This window comes from Danio aesculapii, chromosome 3 (assembly GCF_903798145.1).
Source record: "Danio aesculapii chromosome 3, fDanAes4.1, whole genome shotgun sequence".
In the NCBI taxonomy this organism is placed as follows: Eukaryota; Metazoa; Chordata; class Actinopteri; order Cypriniformes; family Danionidae; genus Danio; species Danio aesculapii.
The window spans coordinates 58,935,309-58,958,842 of NC_079437.1; the positions used below are offsets into that span (position 1 = coordinate 58,935,309).

General features: G+C 38.8%; 1 protein-coding gene across 1 annotated transcript in view; it reads right to left on the bottom strand.

Annotated features, from left to right (window-relative positions):
• Positions 1-582: 582 nt before the first annotated feature.
• The window catches only part of LOC130221747 (alpha-1,6-mannosylglycoprotein 6-beta-N-acetylglucosaminyltransferase B-like), a 209,485-nt gene continuing 186,533 nt past the window's right edge, over positions 583-23,534 (bottom strand). The window contains exons 12-17 of the mRNA XM_056454334.1: positions 18,054-18,209; positions 16,284-16,430; positions 14,934-15,050; positions 10,530-10,604; positions 7,163-7,434; positions 583-2,700 (exon numbers count right to left, since the gene is read on the bottom strand). Of these exons, the coding sequence (XP_056310309.1) occupies positions 2,502-2,700; positions 7,163-7,434; positions 10,530-10,604; positions 14,934-15,050; positions 16,284-16,430; positions 18,054-18,209 (966 nt within the window). The 3' untranslated portion in view covers positions 583-2,501. The remainder of the gene's footprint in view (positions 2,701-7,162; positions 7,435-10,529; positions 10,605-14,933; positions 15,051-16,283; positions 16,431-18,053; positions 18,210-23,534) is intronic.

Below are 23,534 nucleotides of genomic sequence, written 5' to 3' on the forward strand. Positions count from 1 at the left end.
ACTGTTTTTGTTAATACATCCCAGTGAAAATGCCTCCTGAAAATGAACGAGGGAGGTGTTTCAATCAGAGATTAGAAAACTGCACACTTACATTCAGCTTTGATTCGTTGAGCAGTCTTCTTATCCAAAATCGCTAGGCACAATCTCACCAAACAACTCACTCAAAAGATTTCACAGCTCTTGTCAGATATCATGATGAATGCATGCATAATGCTGAAACAAATAAGACTATTTTATGTATAGAGCGCTGCAGTGATGATGTATTCTTTTACTCAAGTCAGCATCACACGTGTTTCACCAAGTGGCTTTTGGGTTATTGCAGAAAGGGAGGTTTGTGACCAATAAAGTTTATGGCTGCGTATCAATCAGCTCCATAGTTCAGTAGTCAGAGTGCTGACCAGAGAGTCAGCCATTTTAAGGGCTGTCTCGATCGCAAAATTCTTCCAGTGGACTGAAACATTTGTTTTCTAAAAGGCCCCACAATGCATCATAATAAAAACACAGGGCATTAAAGTTATTTTTTCCATAAAGGCACACTCCACTTTAAAAAAAAAGTCACCTAGAGTTAAATGTTTTAGTGTTACCATATTTTATCCCTTCAGTCAATCTCTGAGATTTTAGCTTAGCTTAGCTTAGCATAAATAATTGAATTGGATTAGACCGTTAGCATCTCACTCGAAAAGTTTTGATAATGTTCCTGTTTAATGAGTTTTGATAATGTTCCTGTTTAAAGATTGACTGTTCTGTAGTTACATCGTGTACTAAGACAGAAAATAAAAATGATTTTGACACTGTATCATGGCTGCAGCAGGCACAATGATAATATGTAGCAACTAAAAATAATCCACAGCTAGGTAAGGTAACAGCACTGTATAATATCATTGTGCCTGCTGCAGCCATGGTACGACAAAAAAGTTCCTTGATTGTTACACCTAAATGAGAGTATATTTGCTAAACATATCAGCCTTGAAAATAGCAATGTTTTATTTTAAGTACATTTCAAGAGTTCACACTTAGCTGATGATTAATTATAAGCTTGTTTGGCATGCTGTCCCGGGAGAGAGCCCTGAGCTCATAAGATCCTCGAGCCCGGGGCTGCCTCCCGTTGCAAGGCGAGAGGGGAGTTTGAGCTCAGGTAGATCTCGAGAACTCCCCCGCTGTAATAACCAATGAACAACCAGTGATTGCTCTTGAGAGATAACCATTTACTAGGAGCATGTCTATAGTGCCGGTTTGGATTAGTCAATTAACTTATGTTGCATGTTTTTTGGACGGTGGGAGGAAACCGGGAAACCCGGGGGAAACCCACGTGAGCACGGGGAGAAAATGCAAACTCCGCACAGAAATGTCTGCTGGTTTGGTAAAGCCTAGAACCAGAGACATTCTTGCTGTGAGGCAACAGTGCTAAGCACTGGGCCACCGTGTCACCCATCTTGGAAGATGGAGGAGTAGCGGTAGATGGGGGGATTCTTCAAAAAGAAGATAGCGGAGGTACATCACCCAGGGTATTTATAGTAGCTTAGGAGTCGTCTGATTGGTGCATTGAGAATTGGATAATGCGGATCCAGCCGCTAGCAATCATAAGCACGTGATCCTCTCGAAATTTGTTTATAACTAAACTTCACTTATGGTGGACTTTATTTAAATCACTTAAATATTAAAATAATTTAAATATTTAACATTTAAAAGTAAAACATTTATCCCCTGCCATCTCGTTTTCTAGCCTTCTGCTGCGTCTTGAGTTTTTAACAGAGTATTCTGTGCACCTGAAGAGAAAAAAGTGCAGAAAATCTCCTGATGTCATGCACTCCAGCATAAAGACTATTGATGCAGTGGTTGCCTAGCAAAATAAAAAGTGCAGTGCACTGCTCTTTTTTTTAAAGTCAATAAAAAGATAAGTTGCGCCATTCATTTTTTAGAGCACATGTGTTTGATGTGATCAGACTCTTAGCCTCCACTTTTTCCAAGATTATTGTGTATAAATTTGAGCAGAACTCATTTAAAACATTTAACCAAAATCCAAAAACTCATGGACTTTGCGACAATAAAACAGGAAAATGTAACTAGTTTCCAAGTTTTAGCCTACAAAAATACATCATCCCTGCAACACTCCATAACGTTTCATGTTGACTTTAAAATTCATCTGCAGTTTCATAAAACTACAACTTCTAGAGTCTGACCTGCATCACAAAGTAGCCTCAAACTCTTGTTTATTTTCCGTTCACGTCTTTCAATTTCGAATCCACCGCCGACTGAACTCCTCCAGAAAGATGGTGAAGCCCTTAACATCAGGGTACACCTCTCTTACCATCCGCGGCTCATCTGGAGACAATGTTTTTTTTTCTTGGGATCAAAGGAACCAAGAGTGAAAACGCTTCTCCACTTCTCCAGCAATTCCCTTGAAGCTGTTGACATAGGCGCTCTGGGACTCGGACATGTTTGACTGTCAGGACCGGCCTCAGTTTAGCACAGACTTGTGTTTTGGTGATGGTGTTTGGAGCTCAAAGGCAGTCTCTGCATAGCGCCACCTGGCCCTGGAGGAAGTCTCTGCATGGACAGATCCGCTGGTGTTTGGCACTGACTCCGGCACAGCTGAACAGCAGCGGCTCCTTCTGCTGGAAACACTCTCTCCTGTCCACATGTACGGCTGGAAACACATGGTTCTTCTCCGCTTCCAGAGACTCACACTGAGCATTAAGCCTGAAACACACAGATTTACACACAGTCGAGAGTGTTGCAAAGAAGACAAAGGCAATAGAGCACAGTGTGATACAGCACATCGAATAAAGGACAGTGAATGCTCTCCATTGTTAATGTATTGGCTATGTATTTTTTTTAAGAAAACATGAGAAAGAGCAAACAAAACAAACTAAAAGTGAAAGATTTTAGGCTTCAAGGAATGTGTGACACTTAAGATTAGAGAAATATTGCAGAAATCCCATTACATACTGTAGATAAATGATAGAAAAACAGTCATTTTTTAAATGTTAATATATCATCAATATTCCTTTTTTTGCTTGCCACTATCGGTTTAACCCCAAGGTTGTACCCATTTGTCTTCAATAACAAAGCATTTATGAAGAAACGACCTAGAAGTGCTTTAACTGCTGACTGTCAGCTTTAATTTGAGGGTATTTACATCCAAATCAGGTGAACGCTGTAGGAATTACAACAGTTTGCATATGTGCCTCCCACTTGTTAAGGGACCTAAAGTAATTGGACAACTGACTTCTAAGCTGTCCCATGGCCAGGTGTGTGTTGTTCCCTCATTATCCCAATCACAATGAGCAGATAAAAGGTCCAGAGTTCATTTCAAGTGTGCTATTTTCATTTGGAATATGTTACTGTCAACTCTCAAGATGAGATTCAAAGAGCTGTCACTATCAGTCAAGCAAGTCATCATTAGGCTGACAAAACAAAACAAACCCATCAGAGAGATAGCAAAAACATTAGGCATGGTCAAAACATCTGTTTGAAACATTCTTAAAAAGAAAGAACGCAACAGTGAGCTCAGCAACACCAAAAGACCCGAAAGACCACTGAAACAAATGTGGTGGATGATAAAAGAATTATTTCCCTGGTGAAGAAAACAACCTTCACAACAGTTGGCCTGATCAAGAACACTCTCCAGGAGGTAGGTATATGTGTATGTGTCAGAGTCAACAATCAAGACAAGACTTCACCAGAGTGAAATACAGAGGATTCACCACAAGATGTAAACCATTGGTGAGCCTCAAAACCAGAAAGGCCAGATTAGAGTTATTAAAAAAGCTGAGATCAAGATCAACTTGTACCAGAGTGATGGGAAGAGAAGAATGTAGCTAAGGAAAGGAACTGCTCATGATCCTAGGAAGTGAAGCATGGAGGTAGTAGTGACATGGCGTGGGCATGTATGGCTGTCAATAGGACTGGATTCTCTTTTATTTATTGATGATGTGACTGCTGACAAAAGCGGCAGGGTATTAAGCCAAATACTTCAGAACTCATTAGATGGCGCTTCACAGTGCAGATGAAGAATGACTCAAAGCATTCTGCAAAAGCAACCAAAGAGTTTTTGTAACTGACTGTAAAGGATTTGCAACCACGTATTAAAAAGTGAAAGTTTGATTTATGATTATTATTCTGTCCAATTACTTTTGGACCCTTAACAATTAAGAAGCACTTATGCAAACTGTTGTAATTCGTACATCGTTCACCTTATTTGGATGTAAATACCCTCAAACTAAAACATCTTATTTGTTTAATTTCAAATCGATGGTGAATAGAGCCAAAAGTGTTAGAATTGTGTTGATGTCGAAATATTTCTGGACTTGACTCTATTTATGACCCATATGGATTGTGATTTATAATTTTTTAGCATTGGTTGAAACATTTATATTCTTACAATCACAACCATTTTAACCAGTAAACTGAATCATAATTCAAATCTTTAAGTATTTATTTATTATTTTAGTTGTTTATTAGTACACTAGGCAGGTAGGTACACATTTGAAAGTGAAGGGTCTATACTAATGCCTCAAGTGTGCATATTTAGTACCTAAAAAGTACAAAGGAGTACCTCTTGATTTTTAGGTACTAATATATATCATTGAGGTACCAATATGAACCCTTTAAGCACAGATATGTACCTTTTGAACACCCAAGTGACAGCTACTTGTATCTTTTTCTATGTGGTGTTGATAGTTTCAATCCTGATATTAGTTGCCTACATAGATTCGTTCGTTCGTTCGTTCGTTCGTTCGTTCATTTTCCTTCAGCTTAGTCCCTGATTGGGGTTGCCATCCTTGGAAGTGGAATGACCACCAATTATTCCAGCATATGTTTTACACAGCGGATGCCTCTCCAGCTGCAACCCAGTACTGGGAAACTCACATTCACACACGCAGTCATTCACTACAGCCAATTTAGTTCATCCAATTCTTTGGACTGTGGAGGAAACCAGAGGCAAATTGGGAAAACATGAAGCAAACTCCACACAGAAATGCCAACTGGCCCAGCCAAAACTCAAACCGGTGACCTTCTTGCTGTGAGGTGACATTGCAAATCACTGAGCCACCATGCCACCCTCTACATATATTCATTAACTGTATTACAATGCATGAAACCTCTAAAGTTGTACAATTGAATATAGAATACTTGTAGTGAGTTATACAATATTGCATTGTCTCAAACAAAGCTTTGAAAAGGGTGAATAACATTAATATTCAGATTTAACTGCCGTTTAAAGGCTTAACTAGGTTAAATAGGATAACTAGGCAAGTTAAGTTAATTAGGCAAGTCATCAATTCATTATCAATTCGTAATCAATCGACTGTAATCAATCGAAATAACTAATTTCTAAAGGGGGCTAATAATATTTACCTTGAAAAGTTACATTTAGTCATTTTTTCTCTTTTGTCTCTTTTGTCCAAAGCGACTTACAATAGAATTCAGGAATTCAACAAGAGGTGATACACACAACATATGCTAATTATTCAAAGCAACTGTTAGTGCTCAGAGAATTAAGTAAATTAATTGGGAGAGGGAGAAGGAGGGTCCTGTTTTTGGGGTCCTGGTTTCAACATGGTTGTGCTTCATTTCATTAAAATGCGAAGTATGGGCAAGTTTAATTTCCCACAGTACCACAGTAGAAACCCTGTGGTAAAATCATGAGGGAACATACAATGAATTACTCTTCTATTTAGATGGATGAACGGATGGATGGTAGAGAGATTGTTTAGATGGATTGATGGAAGGAAGGAAGGAAGGAAGGAAAGAAGGAAGAGAGATTGTTCAAATGGATATATGGAGGGATAGTAGAGAGATTATTTAGATGGATGGATATATGGATGGATGGATGGATGGAAGAGAAATTGTTTGGATGGATCGATGGATGGATGAAGTAGACATTGTTTAGATGGATGTATGGATAGCAGAGAGATTGATTAGATGGCTAGATGGTAAAGAGATTGTTTAGATGGATGGATGGATGGATGAAGTAGACATTGTTTAGATGGATGTATGGATAGCAGAGAGATTGATTAGATGGCTAGATGGTAAAGAGATTGTTTAGATGGATGGATGGATGGATGGACGGATGGATGGCTGGATGAATGGATGGATAGAGGAAAGAGAGATTGCTCAGATGTTTGTATGGAAGATAGATTGTTTAGATGGATGGATGGATGGATGGTGGAGAGATTGGATGGATGGATGATGGATGGATGGATGGAAGGAAGAAAGGAAGGAAGGAAGGAAGGAAGGAAGGAAGGAAGGGAGGAAGGAACAATGAGAGATTGTTAAATGGATGTATGGATGGATGATAGAAAGATTATTCAGATGGATGGAGGTATACATGGATGGATTAATGGATGGATGGAAGAGAGATTGTTTATATGGATGGATGAATGGATCCCTACTGAAAAATCCAGCTTAAACCAGCCTAGGCTGGTTGGCTGGTTTTAGCTGGTTGACCAGCCTGGTTTTAGAGGGGTTTTGGCCATTTCCAGGCTGGTTTCCAGCCATTTCCAGCCTGGTCTTAGCTGGTCAGGCTGGAAAATGACCAGCTAAAACCAGCTTTACCACCTAGCCAGGCTGGGAGCCCAGCCAAAACCAGCTATGTCCATCTTAAACCAGGCTGGTCAACCTGGTTTTAGCTGGATTTAGCTGGTCATTTTCCTGCCTGACCAGCTAAGACCAGGCTGGAAATGGCTGGTAACCAGCCTGGAAATGGCCAAAACCCCTCTAAAACCAGGCTGGTCAACCAGCTAAAACCAGCCAACCAGCCTAGGCTGGTTTAAGCTGGATTTTTCAGCAGGGATGAAACAGACATTGTTTAGATAGATGGATGGATAGTAGAGAGATTGTTTAGATGGCTTTATGGTAGAGATATTGTTTAGATGGATTGATAGATGGAAAGATGGAAAGATGGATGGGGGTGGGGGGTGTTGTTGTGGTCCTGGTTTCAACATGGTTGTGTTTAATTGTTTAAAAACATGAAAAGTATGAGCAAGTTTAATTTACCACAGTACCACAGTAGAAACCCCGAAGTAAAATCATAAGGGAACATACAATGAATTTCTCTTCCAGGTTTTATAGTCACCTCTGTGCTACTCTATTAAAACAACAAACACACTCATGTAAAAAAGCACATCATTCAAAAGAAATGTTGCGCATCTCTTACCCATTGAAGGCCTCGATGTTGTTGATGAAAGGAAAGAAAGCTGGCTCGCAGATGAGGCCGGCGTCCTGGCATGTTTTCACACAGGACGAGTCCTCTGGAGACAGCAGGAGCCGCAGGGCGCTGAGGGGGGGCCAGCAGGCCGGAGCGCTGATGTTCGGAGCCCAGATCAAAGCCGTGGAGTTGGGCAGCTGGAGGAAAGGACTGGGTGGATTCCCAGGCCACGATCTGGATTCGTTGGCTGCAGGGAACGGGCTGCTGCGCTGACAAAAATCCTGAAGAAAACACAACAACAAGAACATCACATTCCAATGCCTGCGACAGAAAAGATCTGAACAAGAGAGACTTATGATGTAACAAAGTTTCAAGGGATTATAAATATTAAAATTCAGTTTTAAGAAACTCCTGCAACCGATGCTAACAATGAACTTCTTTTTCAAAATGAAGATTTTTAAGTTATAAAGTCTATCAGACAGACAGATAGATTGGATAGATGAATGGATAGATAACAGAGGTATTGTTTATATGAATGGATAAATGGTAGAGAGACTGTTCAGATGGATGGATTGATGGTAGAGAGATTGCTTAGATGGATGGACAGACAGTAGAGAGATTGTTTGAAAGGAAGGATGGAAGGATGGATGATAGTGAAATTGATTAGATACATGGATGGATGATAGAGCGATTGTTTAGATGGATGGACGGACAGTAGACAGATTGTTTGTTTGGAAGGATGGATGGATGGATGGATGGATGGATGGTAGTGAAATTGTTTAGATCCATGGATGGATGGATGGATGGTAAAGATATTGTTTAGATGGATGAATGGATGGTAGAGAGATTGTTTAGATAGATGGATGGTAGAGAGATTGTTTAGATCAGGGGTGTCCAAACTCAGTCCTGGAGGGCCGGTGTCCTGCAGATTTTAGCTCCAACTTGCCTCAACACACCTGCAAGGATGTTTCTAGAAAGGCTGGTAAGAGCTTGATTAGCTAGCCCAGGTGTGTCTGATTGGGGTTTGAACTAAACTTTGCAGGACTTTGCCCTCCAGGACCGAGTTTGGGCATCTCTGGTTTAGATGGATGGACAGAAAGTAGAGAGATTGTTTGTTTGGAAGGATGGATGGATGGAAGGATAGACGATAGAGAGATTGTTTAGATGGATGGATGGACATGAGAGAAATTGTTTAGATGGATGGATGGACGGTAAAGATATTGTTGAGATGGATGGATGGACAGACAGTAGAGAGATTGTTTAGATAGATGAATGGATAGATGGATGGTAGAGATTGTTTGGATGGATGGATGGATGGATGGTAGAGAGATTGTTTGGATGGATGAATGATGGTAGAGAGATTGTTTAGATGGATGGGTGGACAGTAGAAAGATTGTTTAGATGGATGGATGATGGTAGAGAGATTGTTTAGATAGATGAATGGATGGATGGATGGATGGATGTATGTATGGATGGATGGTAGAGAGATTGTTTAGATAGATGGATGGTAGAGAGATTGTTTGGATGGATGTATGGTAGTGAAATTGTTTAGCTACATGGATGGATGATAGAGATATTGTTTAGATGGATAGGTGAACGGTAGAGAGATTGTTAAGATGGATGGATGTATGGACGGTAGAGAGATTGTTTAGATGGATGGAAGGACGGACAGATACATATACAGATAGATGTTGTAGGAATTATTAACAAAGTGTTGTAAATAGTACAACATACACATTAACACACTTTACTATAGTATGACTCAGAAATACTTTTGTATTTACTATAGCATTGTCATGTCGGAGGAGATCTTATAGACCTATTACAGATGAGCAAACGCTTAAAACTGAAAGACAGAAAGACACACTCAAATGTATAGAGAGATCCAGCAACAGAACAGAGTACAGTAGGTTTCTGTAGATTAGATTTGTCCTGCATTATCCTACAGATTTAGCCTATAACCAGTTTTTGTATAGTTGCCAACAAGTCTCTGGTGAGTCCGAAGAGCTTGATTGACTAGTTTAGATGGGTTTAATTAGGGTTGGATCTGAACACTGCAGGAACGCTTAAATACAAAATATCATTGTTTTTAACTATTATTGAACTGATTTGACTTCAGTTTAGTAAAGTGCTAAAAATATTCCTAAATCGCTAATTCGCCGAGTCATTATAGCTTGTGAATGTTATCTTGGTTTTGAGCTCAAAAGTTGTTGAACAAGTAGTAACTTCAGTTCTCAGAAGTGTGCGTTTCAGTGTATGTGCTCACATCAGATCCCAAAGGCATCAAGCAAGCAAGCTCAGCGTATATGTAGTTCACTTCATAGGCAAAAAAATGCTTACCCTTATTCTCTTGTATTTTTGTCTACGGGTGCATGTGCGTGCAATCATAGACTTGCATTGCTTCCCAATTGTACGCAATCTGTCCTAAACTGTATGCAGCATAAATAGCAGTGTGTCCAAAATAGGAAAAGTCATGGATGATATTCTCTCATCACATTCCATTCATAAGGGCTCATCCTTATGTCCTAATCCCTTTGAAGGTTGGGGTGTGAGGGGTTGGTAGATGGTTGGCAGTGTTTGGCGGAGGGGTGTAATGGAGAAATGTGAAAAAGGGGTGGGGTTCGCGATGAAAGTGAAGAGGGTTGAGGAGTCGCGGAAGTTTCTGTAGTACGGATGTACGGCGGTTAAAGATGGGGGATCGGTAAAATGAGGTGCCGGATCAGATTTCAGAGGTGGCGAATCCGGCGTGTTCTGGCACAAATTAAGCCCTGGTTTTCATACAACTGAACCTGTATGAATTCGAGTGAATTAGCCACTAAACTGACAAAATGTAAAACACGTTACATTTCCTTACAGATCAGACTGTACTGGCTCACAATAAACCTGAACTGGGAATCTGTAAGTATAGACTGGATTACATCAGTAAAAATTGGATTTTGCTTCAGGGGACGTAGGAAAGAAACACTAGATCAAGGTTTTCCCCATGTCTTTTAAAGCTTTACATCTAGTTCAATCTTTTTATGCAGGTTGATTAGTCCTGTCTATATGCAATCTATAGCTGACTGTGAAAACAAGTGAGACTGCAAGTGAACATTTACATAGTCAGGTTTAGTGTTTGCTCTTGACAAAGCTTCATCTGAAACCCTCCACCTCCTCCAGCACCACCTTTCTAGATCTGCTATGGGATTTGAAATGGGATTGTTATGTAGCACGCTCACAGTAGTGTTGCTGTGGATCTGCTGCCTGTAGCAAGTTCATTCTTGCTGTTGACATGACCATATTTATAATCATGGTAATAATCTAAATATTTATTTTAGATTTATCATATATGAACTTGGTTTTTCAAATATTCATAGTTCCTGAATAGCTTACGTACCTGATGTTGGATGTAAGCGTTGACTCTCTCCAGCATGCCTTCACAGGTGTACTCATATGGTATCAACGGCTCAACCTGTTCAAAAAAAAAAGACATACAGTACGACAAAAACTAGACTCTTCATATTTATTTACCATGAAATGTGGGGAAAACTATGAAACTATGAGCTTTGACTTGAATTTATATGTACATTTTATTCCAATCATAACAAGTGAACCATTTTATTTTGATTTAGCAAAGCGGCTATTAAAATAAGACTGGAAATATGTGCTTTAGCCTACATTTTTGTGAAACCGCAAAAACGTACTTAAATATGCATTTGACTGCAGTTTTTAGATGAAATGGACTCTAGGGGGCAGTATGACGCCAACAACTTTTGTTCCTTTTCACACTAATGATATTTACGGCATCATATTATCAACAAATACATGATTATTCAGTGCAGTTCTTTGCACAACAGCAAATAAATATTCCGAAACTACTTAATGGTGTCTATGATTTGTAATTTAATTTGTTTGCCTCCCCTATCTATCTCCATATGGACAAATCAAGGTAAAACTATTGTGGTAGTGCACTTTTCTCTTACGTCTGCTTTTGAAAACACTATTGATTCGATTTGGATATAAACCCAATTATAGATATACAAGAAGTATCTCTATCTGAAATGTACAAAACTTCCCCTGAAGTAGCGCCCTCTGGTGGATTTGCTATTTGAAACATGCAAAGAAATGTACCTGAAGCAATGTATTTTAGGTTTCGCAAAAATGCTGAGGCACATATTGCCATAAAAACTCTTATATAATAAAATATTCATATCAGAACTGGCTTAGTGAACTTGAACATTTGGAATTGGAATATGAGCATGAGTGAATTAAAAGCAAAGGTCATTTGTGACTGATCTATTCCTTTGGAGACAAGACAAACTTACCTGCCATTAGTTCTGAAAGCAGAAACATTTACCCTTTAATAAGGTTTTATACCTGTGCCCCTGTTTCTAATAAAAACCTGAGCATGTGATTTGATGTTCCACTGTCTAGACTGACTCGACAATGCAAAACCAATATTAACCAGCAAAAAACTATGAATAATAAAAATGTACAGAACATTCCTTTTCAGAAATGGTAATGCTTGAGTATAGGAACCAATTCTCACTATTTACTAGTGGCTTATTACCTGCCTATTATGTTTATTAGTACTTATAAAGCAAATATACTTACCGGCCACTTTATTAGGTACACCTGTCCAACTGCTCGTAAACGCAAATTCTAATCATAAATAAACTTCTAATCAGCCAATCACATGACAGCAACTCAATGCATTTAGGCATGTAGACATGAACAAGATGATCTGCTGCAGGTCAAAGCGAGCATCAGTATGGAGAAGAAAGGGGATTTAAGTGACTTTGAATGTGGCATGGTTGTTGGTGCCAGATGGGCTGGTCTAAGTATTTCAGAAACTGCTGATCTACTAGAGATTCTCTAGGGTTTACAGAGAATAGTCCAAATATGAGAAAATATCCAGTGAGCAGCAGTTCTGAGGGCGCAAAGGCCTTGTTGATGCCAAAGGTCAGAGGAAAATGGCTAGACTGGTTCCAGCTGATAGGAAGGCAACAGTAACTCAAATAACCACTCGTTACAACCGAGGTCTGCAGAAGAGCATCTCTGAACGCACAACACATCGAACCTTGAGGCGTTTGGGCTACAGCAGCAAAAGACCACACCGGGTGCCACTCCTGTAAGCTAAGAACAGAAAACTGAGGCTACAATTCACACAGGCTCACCAAAACTGGACAATAGAAGATTGGAGAAACGTTGCCTGGTCTGATGAGTCTCGATTTCTGCTGTCACATTCGGATGGTCGGGTCAGAATTTGGCATCAACAACATGAAAGCATGGATCCATCCTGCTTGTGTCAATGGTTCAGGCTGGTGGTGGTGGTGTAATGGTGTGGGGGATATTTTATTGGCACACGTTGGGTCCATTAATACCAATTGAGCATTGTGTCAACGCCACGGCCTACCTGAGTATTGTTGCTGACCATGTTCATCTCATTATGACTACAGTGTACTCATCTTCTGATGGCTACTTCCAGCAGGATAACGCACCATGCCGTAAAGCAAGAATCATCTCAGACTGGTTTCTTGAACATGACAATGAGTTCACTGTACTCAAATGGCCTCCACAGTCACCAGAGCTCAATCCAATAGAGCACCTTTGAGATGTGATCCGACAAATCTGCAGCAACTGCATGATGCTATCATGTCAATATGGAGTAAAATCTCTGAGGGATATTTCCAGTACCTTGTTGAATCTATGCCACAAAGGATTAAGGCAGGTTCAACCCGCTACAAGTAAGGCATACTTAATAAAGTGGCTGGTGAGTGTGTTTTGTATGATCGTTTTTCTACAATTCTAATCCTGCTCAATACATAAACCCAACCACTACCTTAATAAATAATTTTAATTATGAATCTACTGAGATAAAAGTCATAGTCAATGGTTTGTTAATAGCAAGAACTATACCTTTAAAAAAAGCATGACAGCCAAACCTTGCAGGAAATTAGTTTTTGACAAAGATCAAATAATTCTATTTTGTTTGCAGCTAACAGAGATTACATCTGGATGATGTCTGATTATTTGTGCAGTGAAGCTCAAACTGGAGAGACTGCCTTTCTGAATATCTATACTATTTTTTGTTCTTTGCATATAACAACATGTTTTTTTTCCCCCTTTTGTTTGCTTTCTTATTCTTTTGCACTGTAGATTAAAGAAACTTCATCGAGATTTCCAACATTTGAAAGGTACCGCCTGTGTTCCCATAACAACAGGAAGTTTGTGCTTACAGAAAGCAAGTGAGTCAGAGCAAAAGATTAAAATGTCTAAAAAAAGTATTCATGGCACCCCAGTGTTTAATTGGCACCAAGAAATATAGTTATGACAAAAGATGAGAGCATCTCCAAGTCTTCCTTTTCCAACATCTACCATTCTGAATGACACTATATATATATATATATATATATATATATATATATATATATATATATATATATATATATATATATATATATATATATATATATATATATATATATATATACAGCATGGCCAGAAATGAGAGCAACACATATTTTATGTTAGGAATAATGTACATTCAGTAGGTTGCCATCTCAGAATAAAGTCCAACAGGGTTAGCTTGACACAAAGCAGAGCACTGTTGTGTAAGACTGGACGGTTTATTCTGCAAAAACAACTATTCTGAATGTATTTTATCCCAGTTATTATGTGGCTACTTGCCAAAAAAGACATACATTACACATAAAACATTGTTTTGAGCCATCATAATAAGAAATAATAATTCTTTAATTAAATTTAAAGCTGACAGAAATGAAAACAGCTGATGGAGTATACACTAACCTGCACATTATTCAGTCACAAGATGGTGTCAAACAGTCAAAAGCAAAGCTGACAGAAATGAAAACAGCTGATGGAGTATACACTAACCTGCACATTATTCAGTCACAAGATGGTGTCAAACAGTCAAAAGCAAAGCTGACAGAAATGAAAACAGCTGATGGAGTATACACTAACCTGCACATTATTCAGTCGCAAGATGGTGTCAAACAGTCAAAAGCAAAGCTGACAGAAATAAAAACAGCTGATGGAGTATACACTAACCTATACATTATTCAGTCACAAGATGGTGTCAAACAGTCAAAAGCAAAGCTGACAGAAATGAAAACAGCTGATGGAGTATACACTAACCTGCACATTATTTAGTCACAAGATGGTGTCAAACAGTCAAAAGCAAAGCTGACAGAAATGAAAACAGCTGATGGAGTATACACTAACCTGCACATTATTCAGTCACAAGATGGTGTCAAACAGTCAAAATCAAAGCTGACAGAAATGAAAACAGCTGATGGAGTATACACTAACCTGCACATTATTCAGTCACAAGATGGTGTCAAACAGTCAAAAGCAAAGCTGACAGAAATGAAAACAGCTGATGGAGTATACACTAACCTATACATTATTCAGTCACAAGATGGTGTCAAACAGTCAAAAGCAAAGCTGACAGAAATCAAACTGGCTGAATGGAGTATACATTAACTTTTCACATTATTCAGTCACAAGATGGTGCCAAACAGTCAAAAACACAAAACTGACAGAAATCAAACTGGCTGAATGGAGCATACACTGACCTATGTATTATTCATTCACTAGATGGCGCTACTTCGGCGTGACAGAAAAGCAGTGACATATGAATGATGATGTTAGTATATGTATTGTATTTGTTAGTATATAGTGGAATGTCTGATTGAAATCAATCAGAATCTAGTTTTCCACACTGCCGTCTATATAAAGCGGTGCACCAACCATTGTAATAGATGACACGTAAGCTTACCTTGTATTTGAGTAGCTCTTGAACAGCTTTTTCAAACTCTTGCGAGTTGTTGAAGTCTACTGTTATGACGTGGGGTTTGCCGATGTACTGTTCAGTGTATGGATGCTGTGACGACACCTGATGGGCAGACAAATAAATATAAATATGAGTTGATAGCCCATTAACTGCATTTCGAAATGTTTTAGAAAAAATATCATTTGATACTTTTTAAACAGCATTTCAAAAATAATATCAATAATATCAACAATAATACCAACAAATGCCTCTCGCCTGGTATAATCCTGTTTTTTTAATATTTATATAAATTTATAATAAAAATATTAAATTAAATTAAATTAAATTAAATTAAATTAAATTAAATTAAATTAAATTAAATTAAATTAAATTATTATCCAGCACATTTACCTGAAAGTAAAAATGTCAAAGTTAATTATTACCTATTATTACAAAATTATGTTTTATTTCAAAATCCATGCCAGACTATATCGTAATTAATGAACATATGGGCACATCAACACTATATCCACATTTGGTTGTGTGGTCAATATTTAGTGGTTATTTCAGATTTGTGGTTATTTCAGCTTATTTACTGGAGTGAGAATCACATTCAACAAGCCATAGAACTTCTGATAAATTCAGGCAGTAACAACCCTGTTTAGCAAACAAACAAACAAACAAACAAACAGAGAAGAATCTATAAGCATTGATGTCTGATTTTGATATTTAAAATCAAACTTCATAACTGAAAGATAGACAATATATGAACCAAACCAGAAAAAGCAAAGCAAAATAGCAAAACAAAGCAAAAAAATAAAAAATAAATAAAAATTAAATTAAATAAATAAATAAAATGAGATATTAAAACAAAACTGAAAGAAAGACAATACATGAACTGAATCAGAATAAACCAAAGCAAAACAAAAACACAGATCAAAATATAAATAAATATATAAATAATATTAAACAAACAAACAAACAAATAAATAAATAAATAAATAAATAAATAAATAAATAAATAAATAAATAAATAAATAAATAAATAAATAAATAAATAAAATAAGAGCAAAACCAAATATTAAAACAAAGCTGAAAGAGAGACAGAATAAAACAAAACAACAAAATAAAATAAACAGAAATAATTAAAAACAAAAAAGAAAAGATCAAAACTAAACATTAAAACAGATTTTGAGCCCAGAAAAAAACAAAAGAAAACAAACAATAGAAAAATGTTCACTTAATTAAAAAATATTGTGTTTTGATGCAAAATAAACTACATTACCCATGATGCTATACAGTAAACGCAAAAGATATGTGTGTGTTTGTGTGTGTGTGTTGCTCAGATCAGCGTACCTCTCTGGAAGTGGGTTTTCCTCTGAAGAACTCATGGTTGAGGGAGCTGCGAGGGGGGCTGAACTTCGGCTGCAAGAATATGCAGCCATTGGCTATGGCCTCTAAAGGGGCGGGGCCTTCATAGGGGAATCCAAATCCCATAAAAAGCTGAGAGAAAATTTAAGAACATAACACAAACCCTTTAGAAACTACAATGTATGGTTGTCAACTGACTTCACTTAAATGAATTAATGTACAGCTCAAGGTGAAAGAAGTTAAAAGCACAATATGAGCCAAATATCTAAACGAGCAGCATTATATATTATTTGCTGAGCTACTCACTTACATTATCCCAAATGTTTTGAAGAATGTTCAAATACAGAGGAATAAGCAATTTTAACTAGTGACGCAGAATGTAATTTCACCACAAGAGTGTGAATTCATAACAAACAAAGGTAGTTTGCCGTGACTGAGTGTGGAATCATGGCGGTTGTGATCTTCAAGACTCCTGCACACAGTCATTGAAGTTGGGAAACATTTTACAGTGCGAGGTCAGACTTCACATTATCAAACAAAACAAAAAAACTGGACTGACACTGTTGCAATTTACTATAATCTTCTATGTGAAGCTGCTTTGACACAATCTACACGGTAAAAACACTATACAAATATAAATTAACTGAATTTAATTCAATCAAGAAATCAGATGATTTTTCTTTTTCATGATCTTGATTTTAATTTCCAAACAAAATGCAACATCCCCACAACGTTGGGGTGCAACGTCAATCTGACATCATGTTGACGTCTTGTGCCTGCTGGGTGTTTAAGGCCATTTCGGTCATCATACAGTAAACATCCGTCATCTTCTCATCAGTGACATGCTTCTAAACAGTCTCTGGGTCAATAAGTGTAAAGATTTTGGACATCTTCTTGGACACTTCGCCCATGTCGACCATGAGGTCGTTCAGTATGATGCGATTTACCTTCTATGTGCGATTGGATTGGACAGGAATCACAGGACAGATTTTTCTAATCCCCATAGATAAGAAAAATAAAGTAGTGACTGCAGGTTGAAGGAAAGTAGTGGAGTAAAAGTACCGATACAGCCCGAAAAACGTACTCAAGGGAAAGTAAAAGTACACATCTTTAAAACTACTCAGTAAATTACAATTCCTGAGAAAAACTACTCAATTACAGTAGTTTGAGTATTTGTAATTAGTTACTTTACACCACTTGTTGGAGTTGAACTCTGCAGGAAGGTAGATCTCCAGGAACAGGGTTGAGCACCTCTGGTGTAGGTCTACAGCATAGACATACAACCAACTGCTGCAGGAGCTGAGTGATGATCACGGGAGCTCTACTGATGCTGTGTTGGCTGTCACCCATGAAAGTCACTCTTCATTTGCATAAAGTTGGAGCACTGACAACTTTGTTTCGTCGCTCGACACGTCTACATCCGAGCAGTAGAAGTCGCTCACTCTTAATTGAAATGAATGGATGCTTGTTGCTTTGTGTCACTTGTAGTGTGAATGGGGTGTAATGCGTCATTCAGTAGTTCATAAGCTCCACTTTGGGAGAAATGCAGGAGAAAAGGTATGGTTTTTTTTCCTCAAGCTGTGAAGGTTTTAATTTCAAGCCAAGCAGAGTTTTTTCTATTAATATTGTACCAGAAATGCGAAACGCAACAAAATACAAACAGTACTCAAATAAAGTCTATTCTAAAAACCCCTCCGATCTCTCCAATACTACTTAATCTGTCACTGGTTGAAAAGCACATGATGATAGCAGTACCTTAGCCTTTCTCAGAAGCTGCTGCAGCTCATCCTGGGGCAGCAAGCCGTGGTTCCTTACAAACACGGGCACCTCTGGGGGCCGCTGGGCCTCATAGTACACTGTCCCATGGATGTCCATGTACCGGTGCAGGATGGAGAGCAATTTCTCCTTTCCCTGCAGAAGCACAAGAGGTGAGGAGAAGATGAGAGATGGAGAGAGAGAGAGAGGCCTACAGGGAGACTAGCACGTCTCTTGATGATGTATTATTTACATTAGAAACATGATATAATATTCTTAGCCTTTTTGAGTTGCATTGCTCTACCACAGACATTAATGGGACATGTGAGTAGAGTTCGCATGTTTATTTTTTTTAATTGCTATATGAGATCAAATGTTGAAGCTGAAATGTTACTTATATGATGTAAATCTGGATATACTTAGGCATAGCTGCATAATAACAGTTTGGTACATGGAAATGACATAGTGTGAGTCTCAAACACAATTGTTTCCTTGATCCCACAGATGTAATATTGCAGTTAAAAACAGGTCAATTAAAACAAAACACAGACTGCTACGTTACCAACCCAGGCTCATTCAGAACACGTAGTCCCGAGGACATTTCTGGAGACCGCAAAACACGTCCTGGGAGGTACGTATTCTGGCAGTTTTTGGTTTTCGCGAATCCGTGAGACTCCGCTGTGTGCACCTTTTTGGGTTCTCGGACGTCTCCCGCGAGTGCCGTTCACGCCCACGCTGTTCTCGCGTGAACCCACCAGAGGCCGCTGTCAAACGAACGTCTGTCTGTCAGACTGGCTGAATGATTGACTGGGCGACCCACTCTCCTCCTTCCCCGAACCCAACCAATTTTACCGATTGACCCGCCCGCCCTAAACCCAACCAACGATTTACAAAAGCCGTACGGAAAAAGAAAAGCCCTCGTCCGATTTATTATTTTTTTTACCACGTTTTCGGATTTTACCACATTCTCACCCTGTTATGAACCTCTTCACTTTATTTCTTGGATTCTGTTTTAGTCTTACCTGATTTCTGGAACCGCTCTTCCCAGGACTCAAACCCGCTCGCCGTCGTCGTCGTGGTCAGCTCCTCTCTGCGTCTCGAGTCCGCCGACGCACAGGACGAGCTAACCGGACAAACTGGTTGCGGCGGGAAAGCCCTCCACACAAAGGTAAGCGGTCAGCCGGTGACGCTAAAAGGAACGGCGTCATACCGCGTTCGCTTAAAAAACAAAATGCAGCCATACATACCCCCAGCTACATAATTCGCGGTCTCCAGAAACGTCCTCGGGACTACGTTTTCGGAATGAGCCTGGGTTGTACGTTACACATGAAATCCTTAATATGCATGCCCAGGCTGCGTTTCATTAGCCAAAAAGTTTCCTAGTGAGATTACAACAATCTCAATCTTGTACACCCACACCAAATAACACCTGTTTAACTGTATACTTGTTAGTTTATCACGTATATTGTACAATTTGCTGAGTATGTTTGTAATGAGGCAACAAATACATGTAGACTGCTGAGTATAGTTGTTTTATTCACATTTATGCATGGTGTCATATCTCTCAGCTCCTACTGTCAGTTTTCTAGAAGTAAAGAATGGCAATAAACTTTATTAAACACCATCTGTTTATGCAGAACTTGATATCAATTCCTGTTTCATTTTTATATACATAACCCTAACCCTAACTCCATCACTCCAGAAAAAACAAGCTTACTCTGGTAGATTTAGTGCCGCTCCACATGAATGTAGGTATTTTTAAAACTGTATTTTTTTTCTATATGGTTCGCTGTTTGTCCACAAAAAAACAGAATATAGGGTGACTAAAACCAAAACATTCTGAAAACTCCGACCAGAGTAAAGCTTTTCTGATACTCCGGGTGGCACAGATGAGCTGTGGAGCGTTATAGCATTAACATTAACATTCAGATTCCAAATTTGGTCAAAAGTGTAGGGGTAATTCCTGTGGATGTAATTGAGAATAATATCCATTTCTGGGTGATTTGTGCACTTAGCTAAGCCACATACCTACTATGTAGATATCAAAACAATTTAACTTATAGAATCAATGCACTCTATGGCACCTTTAACATAAGTAAGTATAAACAACAATGTCTATCTTTGTTTTGAACCTAATTTCACCATAAACAACAATACTTTGTTCATTCATTCATTTTCCTTTAGCTTAGTCCCTTATTCATCAGGTATCACCACAGCGGAATGAACCACCAATTATTCCAGCGTATGTTTTACACAGGTGATGCCCTTCCAGCCACAGCCCAGTACTCTGAAACACCCATACACTGGCCTTCACGCACATACTCATACACTATGAACAATTTTAACTGACCCAATTCACCTTTAGCACATGTGTTTGGACTGTGGGGGAAACCAGAGCACCCCGGAGGAAACCCATGCCAACGTGGGGAGAACATGCAAACTCCACACAGAAATGCCAACTGGCCCAGCCAGAACTCGAACCAGCGATTTTCTTGCTGTGAGGCGATAGCGCTACCCACTGAGCCGCGGTGTATTCATGTGTACAATTCATCTATAGAATATATAAAAGAGTTATAAACATGTAAAGTTGGTCACTTTGTCACTGCCTAAATGGATCAACCGTATCATTCACATCAGCTCATACTTCAGTAGATATCCCAAGTCTCCCGTAAGTTCTATACATAGAGACTCCCTGATGCCCGCAAACGAATGATAATCTCCCGGAAATCACGCATCTTCCCCCTGTTCTTCAAATACCTCGCGCAAAACCCCCTCCGCTCTTCAAATATGTCACGCAACCCCGCCCCTAAACACCCGCAAATCATCCATATCTCCCCCGGAAATACCTTTTCCCAACTTGTGATTTCTGCTTCAGTTCCTCATCAAATCGTGACCAATCAAATGCACTCTAGTATCTGACATGCCCGACCCTTTAAGATGCTTCTTATTTCGTCACCTTGGAATTATAAGGTTCAATCTGCGTTCTGAATGATTTTGAGATATACAAAGTTTAGCATTCTACATAGCAATCCCATAATGTAAATGAGTTGTCATTTAATAAGAATATGTCAAAAACTCAAATTCTGAGGTGACGATTTGATGCACGATGGTAAAACATTCTCTCAATGTTTCAGTCGAGATTACGTCAAACATTGAACAAAACTGCAGATTTCAAAGCATTTCACCTTTAACTGTACAGGTTTAGGGATATTTAAGGGTTGACAAAAAGTCTATTTTAATTATTCATTCATTCATTTTCTTTTCGGCTTAGTCCCTTTATTAATCTGGGATCGCCACAGCGGAATGAACCGTCAACTTATCCAGCATATGTTTTACGCAGCGGACGCCCTTCCAGCTGCAACCAATCTCTGGGAAACATCCATACACACTCATACACTACGGACAATTTAGCCTTCCCAATTCACCTGTACCACAAGTCTTTGGACAGAGGGGGAAACTGGAGCACCCGGAGGAAACTCACGCGAATGTAGGGAGAACATGCAAACTCCACACTGAAACGCCAACTGACTCACTCGAACCAGCGACATTCTTGCTGTGAGGCGACAGCACTACCTACTGTGCCCCTGCATAGCCCGTATTTTAAATATTTAAAGGTATTTGTTTTTTCATATGGGAATGTGCCTTTTAAAAGTAATTTAGACAAAGGTTGAAACCAGAAACAATGATTTGTCCATTTCACTTTTGTGGCGGCAGAATGGAGCAGTAAATCTGACTCACAGCTTCTTACAAATACAGCAACTGCAACTGTTTTCATAAGAATATCGAAAAATCTGTTGAATTCATTTGCCTTTGACAGAAACAAAGGATGTGATGTGATGCAGCAGCCCACAGTTCAATAAAGAGCCCAGCAGAGCACAACACTTCATTTCCTGTGTTTGTCTGAGCCTCTTTTTTTTTCATTTGTTTTTCGGCGTATTACAGAAGTGTAATCACTGCACAGTTTATGATTGCTATTTAAATGATGTTTCAAGCACAGTTTTTACACTGATTACCACAAATTCACGTTTTTGTTGTTGTTGTTGTTGTTTGCTTCTGCCTCACAGGAATATTTGATGAGAAAGAAAAATGTCAAAACACATGGAAACCTGTTCATCGTTCCAGTATTGAAAGATTACAAATATAAGTAATGTATTTTTAGACTACCACTAACTTTAAATTAAATATCAGTCATCTCCACTGAGAGATTATTACATTTTATATATATATCGATACTGATTTACTGATGCTGTCATAGTTAGACTAAGTAATGACTAGGCCCACACGGAATCAGCACGCGCAGAATTCCGCAGATTTTTAGCCCATCATTGATTCTGTTTCAAGAGTTCACACTTAGCTGATGATTCATCAAAAGCTTGTTTGGCATGCTGTCCCGGGAGAAAGCCCCGAGCTCAAGGGATCCTCGAGCCCGGGGCTTCCTCCCGTTTGCAGAGCGAGAGGGGAGCCTGAGCTCGGTGGATCTCAGAACTCCCTGTCTGCCGTAGCTAAAGGAACACGTGAGGAAAAGAGGGGGCTAGACAAATGCTTGATTGTTATGCATGATGTATATATTTGGATGGTGGGAGGAAACCGGAGAACCAGGGGAAAACCCACGCGGACACGGGGAGAATATACGAACTCCTCACAGAAACATCTACCAACCTGGCAGGACCAGGGCTGGCAGTGTTCTTGCTGTGGGGCTAACAGTGCTAACCACTGGGCCTCCGTGCCGCCCGATCTATAGTGAAGGAGGAGAATGGGGAGGAAGGGGGGTTTCTTCCAAACGAAGATAAAGTGGACTGAAAACTGTGGTTATTTATAGTAGCTTATGGCTCATATGATTGGAAGATACTGATTAGCTTAATACGAGACCGGCTGTGATAAATCATAAGCACGTGATCCTCTCGAAATTAGTTTATTAATAAACCTCACTTATTTACTTGTGTAAATGTGTGTACATTTAAATTTACTCAGTTTTTAAATTAATTTCAGTATAATTATTGACTAATATGAAAATGTTCATATAAATTATTAATTATACAGTCTGTAAAGTAATATTTTCTGTCCTTTATTAGATATATTATATGAGAGACTTGCTTTGTTTACCAAATAAAGTGGATCTAATAGGATGTGCATTGTAAACATTAAATACAAGTTAAAAAGGCATTACTTTTTATTTCATATATTAAGGTTTTAGTTATGATACTGATTCCGCATAAATTTGCAGATTTTTAACAAAATTCTGTGCAGAAATAGCAAAAAATGTCTGCAGATTTCATCTGGCCCTACTTATGACCAGTAATACCTTTTAAGTCATATATTCATTTTATTGTGCATCTGTTTATTTTATTAGGACAGGCGTCATGGTGTGAGGATGTTTAAAGGTGCACTTAGCACATCTTTCCAAATGATACCATTTAAAAGCACCAAATCAAACACAGCCATAATAACCAGCCTGATCTCACGAGAAAACGTAAGTATGTT